Raw genomic sequence first — 5,529 nt, 5'->3', positions numbered from 1 at the left:
CGCCGGAGGCCCAGCTGCGAAGGGCGTTGGAAGGGAAAGGCGGAGCGCACGTGTAGCGCCGCCCTGCCCCGCCCCGGGGCAGGAGCCAGCCCCCCCCTCTTCCCTTTCTCCAGCGGCTAGCTCCCGCTGCCCCCCGCGCCTGGCGGGGCGAACCATCCCTGAAGGGCAGGTTACTTGCGCGCTGCCCCTTGAAACAGGACGACAGGCGTCGCTCAGAAACTTGCAGAGGATGGTTCCCGCAGCGCACGGCCACCTGCTCAAGGACGAAGCTTTAAAACCCGGTTGCATGGTAGCTGCAGATTTCTCTGTCATCTGCCCAGAGCTGCTGAGGAACAAAGATACAGGAGCAAAAATCCTGCATAAAGATGACTCTTGGATTCCTCCACCTCTCCAAGTTCTCTGCCAAGAACAGAGATAATTCGTGTAGTGGTACTGCCTCTAAACAGCAGGCTTTGCTTTTCCCTTACCTGCTGGTCTACAGAGCTGCCCGGCATCCACAGACTACCTAGCTATCAATACAGGCTCTCTCCTCTCCTTGTGACTGGGGCATAGGTTCCCAGCTTCTTTGCTTTTAGTTCAGGACCAAAACCTGTAGACACACTTCGCTTATCCACCTATAACAGCCCTCTAGCTCCAGGACAGACTAGCAGGATCTTCACGAGAGTAACACAGCAGCAGGCCCCTGCCTCCACATCAGCCAAACATCCAGCTTGTCACCGTCCAGCGTTATGGCAAAATGCAAAAGCTCTTTATTAAAAAAACAGAGCAAAATGCAATATGAAAAATCACAAACACAAACCAACCAGTCCACACAGAAAGTTTCATTTTCCAGTTGCCTCTTAAAATATGTGCTGCAAGTTCACTCCTCCCACCACAGACTCACTGGAGAAACTAACAGGAGGCTCTGCTGTCCTGACAGAGGTCTCCACTTTCTCCGATTCAGACCCTCGCATCCCTTCCCTTTCTCCATGCCACATGAGGACTCGTGTTGTGAGGAAAAGGAAGCACCTTCTTCCCTTTGTGCTCTGAGAAGCAACTCCCCAGTGATGAGTCAGAAGCATCGCTCCTCTCCAGGGTGAGGCCCAGAAAACAACACTCAGCTCCAGGATCCCGAGAAGCCAGCAGGACAGTTTTGCCATTTGTCATAGTGGAATGAAATCCTGTTGAATTTGGGACACAAGAACTCCAGCCAAGGGCTGCAGTTCACAGTGAGGAAGCACAGATGCTGACCCCCGACACCCCACCCTTTCCATGCCAGTCAGTGTTGTAGAGGCTTGAACCATGGCCAAAGCCCAGCTGTCCAACAAGGATATGGATAGCCACTGCACAGCAGTCCCCCTCTGCACAGCTGCTTCCATATATATTGAATGCATATCTAGTGCCCATCACTACAGCCAGAGCCACGGAGCGGCAGGGTAAAAGAGCCAAAGTGAGCCCTGTCAGCCGCTGCTTCCATCTGTAAGCACTGGGTATAAAAGCACAGGAGGGTAAGATCTGGTGTTTCCAGCAGCTTTGGGACCCCATGAGCAAAGTAAATGGCTCCCACCTACAGGGAACTGTAAACACTGCTGCCCGTCATTTATCAGGTTTCACTGTGAACAGCCCTGGCACCCAAACAAATGCTTCAGAATGACCGCTGCCCAGGGAACATACAACCCCCTGGTAACACCAGGGTGTGCCAACAGACTGGTGCTGTATGAAAGGACACAGAAACGACTTCAAATGCTGTAGCAGTGCAGGGGAAGGGCTCCGCATCATGAACTCAGACCCATGAGCCTCTATCCCAGCCCTGGGTGGTTGTTTCCTCCTCTCCTTTATGCGGTCAGGAGCAAGATTTCTGAAGAGCTAGAGTGATTTTCTGTGTTTGCAAGCCTTCGCGTCACCCCACTGTGACAAAACTGTCCCACTTAGAAAGAAGGGGCTGTACCTGAGTTGCTCACCCTCTTCCTGACAGCAGGTATCTGGATTCTTTAAGCCATGCTCTCACTTCCTAGAACCGTGGGCTCCCAAGGGGGAGCCCTGCACATATGCCATGATGGCATTCTGCAAGAAACTTGCTCGCTGGGCCTCCTCTTCCCTCATCCTGGAGATGTCAGCCTCTTTCATTCTCAGCTTCTCCAACAGCATAGAGATTTCACCTTCTTTGTCCAGCAGTGCCTCACGGTGATTACTTGATAGGGCTGTGAAAGAAGAGCAGCATTAGTAAAGAAAATTAGGATGTCCCTAGAATAAACAGGAACAACACGTTATAGGCACAGCCAAAGGCAATGGAAGCAGGATGGTCAACAGGCACGCGGGAGAAGCTGCATGAGACAATGTGAGAGGTTTTGCACAGACAAGATGTTACACTTCACTGTGCAGGAAATCCAAACATTTTGCTTGCTGTGCAGCTTTGCGTAGTTATCTGAGTCTTGGTCTCTCTAAAATGAGGACAAGAATCCCTGCAAACACTTCAGGATGGAGGGTACGATTCATGGTCGTACGCACAGGCAGGAAGCACTGTTGTCACCACCCGTGAGCGTAGCTCGGTTCCAGGCCCACTGTAGGGTAACCCAGCATTACCATCTGAGAAGCATGAAAGGATCCATCACCTTTCAGCTGTCTCTCCAGGGCTGCAATCTTCTCTCTCAGCCCTTCCTGTGCTGTGCGTTCAGCCTGCAGGTGTCCGATCTGCTCCTGTAATTCCACCTTCACTTTATTCACCTCTGTCACTTTCTCCTCTTCTTTACCGTTCAGGTCCTGACACACAAAGACAAATCCATGAATAACCAAACAACTTCAGCAACTTGTTCTGCCCCTGTGGTGACCATATCTCTACTTCAGGCCAAATTACCTGCTGAAGTTCCTCTAGCCGCCTTCTGAGTCCATCAGCGTGCAGGCTCAACTGATTGGCTTTGGCCTGGGCCTCAGCAACCATTTGTTTTTGCTTAAGGCAGCAGTTCTGAGCTTCATCCCGTGACTCAGTCATCAGCCGCAGCTTCTCTTCTAGGTGTTCTAGTCGTTGCTGCTGTAAGACACAAAGGAAAATGAAAATACATGAGTCCCATTCCATTCCTGCGAAGGGATTCTCCCCTTTTTGTTCCCAACACAGTGAACCCTTGGTCGAGTCAACTGGCACTGAAGAACAAGCACAGGACTTAGCCATAATAGATAGGGCACTTGCATTCAGGAGCAAATCTAAGCTGCTTTCTGTTGCAAGGGAAAACATTCTGATGGAGATGCTGCAAAGCCGAGCTCACTCACTGAGAAACAGAGGCACGCCCTTGGTAGAAACACCAATGCCACTGTTTACAATTAATGCTCTATCTTTACTTCCTCCATATCCCAAATGGCTCTGAAACACTGTTGTATGCAGCTAAGCCACTGCTGTGTCCCACCACACACGGCAGCTTTTATATGTTTCTCTGAGTCCAGGGAAACAGGAGCAGCCCATGAAAGCTGCTGTTAAACAGAAGGATTGACACCTGGCTGTTAGCTTCAAAAGTTGGAAACTTAAATGAAACCTGCTATGACAATATCCATGTGAATTCTGTTACTACTGGGAAGCACAGAGCAGGTGGGGATAGTGGTTACATTCTGGAGACAATTCAAAGCAGGCTTTTCAGGACTCCTTTCTCAGAAATCACACTATTTGTAGGCCAATGAAACGCAGAGTGGGGAGTTACTCAACAGTTCCCCGAGACAAAAAACATAGGCTAGGCAGCCAAATCCATTCCTTCCCACAGAGGCAGGGCCCACAGACATGTCTGGTCCTTACCTCTTCCAACCGTGCCTGATTCCGGACTTTTATTAACTCCTCCTCTGCCTGGCCTCGCTCAGTGAGTGCAGCTGCTTTGACTTGGCTCAGCTCCTGCCACAGAAACATGAAAGATCATTCCAGATAGAGAAGCTGCATCACTGCAACACTGACCAGAAAACATTAGCAGCTTCCAGTCGCAGGCTACGTGACACAGCTGTCTCTCTCACTCAGGGGCAGGGAAAACAAACACAGATTACATACCTTTTCTCACCCCAAGATTGCCATCTAAATTCAATGAGAATTTCAGTTATATGAGGGCAAGTAATGGGTGCAGCTTTCCAAAGACAGGGGAATAGGAGAGGGCAGTGCTGGATCTAGCTGGGGGAACAGATAAGGAGAAATATGCTACGCTATTTGGGACCCCATAGGAAACCTGTGAAGTCAAATCCTGGTAAGAATCTAACCACGTTCAATGGAAACTTTATTTTTGTTCAATCAGAATCTACAAGTTTCTCCCTTGGAACCTTCTCCTTCCTCAGTCCAAAGCAGTAAAAATAATTTCAGCTGGTAAACTGCCGTTTTCTGTTCCTCCCTACAGCACATGACAATCTTTACACAGGTCAGCAACGGAAGACTCCACAAAGCTCCCCTGGCAGCCTTCTGCTGCCACCACTACCCGAGTGTTCCAACACACCTGGAGCATCCATTCTCACCTCCTCCAGAGCTATCCTGATGGCCTCCAGCCTCTGGATCCTGTCCTGCATGGAGCGTTCACTGGCCTCAATGTGCTGTGTCATATGATCCACCTGCAAAGCAGTAAAAACCATTTAAGCAAGTGCCAGAAAACCACTCCTACCTCCAGGCATAGCAGCATGGCCATTCCGCGTGAGAAAGATCATCCTCTCATTGACCCATCTACCACCAAAGAAAAACTCTTACCTCCCTCAGAGCTCCACTAGGAAACTGTAATATAGATAGAATCTGCCCTCTAGAAACTGGGAACTTTAGAGAGAGATCCCTTCCAGGCCAAGATGAAAGATACAGAGTCCGAGCTCTCATCTTCTAGTGGTATGAAACACCAGAGTAATTTTCTAGTTGTAATGAGGCTACATCTTCCTGGCCTATGTCTTTTCTTACAAGATTTCACAATCTTCAGAAAAACCTATTGGTATATTTTATTTTTGAGAGATTTCACACCTCAATAAACACTCCAAAGAGAGTTGATCACAGCCTCTTGTCCTGTCCACACTCAGACAGAATCCCCCTGAAACATAACAGAGAAGGAACTAGCAAGCCGAGCCCCGTTAAAGGATTGGTTGTATATAGCATATATGTCTCGATTTCCTCCATTAGTGCATCTTTATTTCAGTGAGCATGACAAGACTGCTTATTCATAACCATCTCTATGCATAGCAAGACTGACACGAGGGCCAGCCTCCAAGCCTCTTTTGTAGAATCATGTACCACTCTGGCCCATGCTCTTGCAAGCTACAAAATCTTACTAGCTGGTAGAATGTCTTGTGACCTCTTCAGCTAGGCTTTGCTTGTAGAAATGGCCTATTATTCCCACAGTAAGTCTGAGTCCACTAATTTTTAAACTTGTTTAAGAGCAGCTGACGGCAAACGATGACCTCCAGTGGCGCCTGTATGTCAGGACCAAAGAGAGACTAACCTCAGGATGCTGCAGAAACCCCATTCTTACCTCTTTTAACCGAAGGGACTCCATGTCTTCAAGGCTTTGTTTAAATCTTCTCTTCTCCATTTCCAGGCGTTCTGCAGATTAAAAGCAG

The 5,529-nt window shown here is 48.9% G+C and overlaps 1 protein-coding gene across 1 annotated transcript in view; it reads right to left on the bottom strand.

Annotated features, from left to right (window-relative positions):
* Window positions 1-809: 809 nt before the first annotated feature.
* The window catches only part of LRRC45 (leucine rich repeat containing 45), a 10,724-nt gene continuing 6,004 nt past the window's right edge, over window positions 810-5,529 (bottom strand). Inside the window, 6 exon segments of the mRNA XM_009324605.1 lie at window positions 810-2,180; window positions 2,592-2,739; window positions 2,834-3,007; window positions 3,758-3,850; window positions 4,453-4,545; window positions 5,442-5,512. Of these exon segments, the coding sequence (XP_009322880.1) occupies window positions 1,984-2,180; window positions 2,592-2,739; window positions 2,834-3,007; window positions 3,758-3,850; window positions 4,453-4,545; window positions 5,442-5,512 (776 nt within the window). The 3' untranslated portion in view covers window positions 810-1,983.

This window comes from Pygoscelis adeliae, unplaced genomic scaffold (assembly GCF_000699105.1).
Source record: "Pygoscelis adeliae isolate BGI_AS28 unplaced genomic scaffold, ASM69910v1 Scaffold445, whole genome shotgun sequence".
Taxonomy (NCBI): domain Eukaryota; kingdom Metazoa; phylum Chordata; class Aves; order Sphenisciformes; family Spheniscidae; genus Pygoscelis; species Pygoscelis adeliae.
This window is presented reverse-complemented; position numbering and strand designations above follow the sequence as displayed.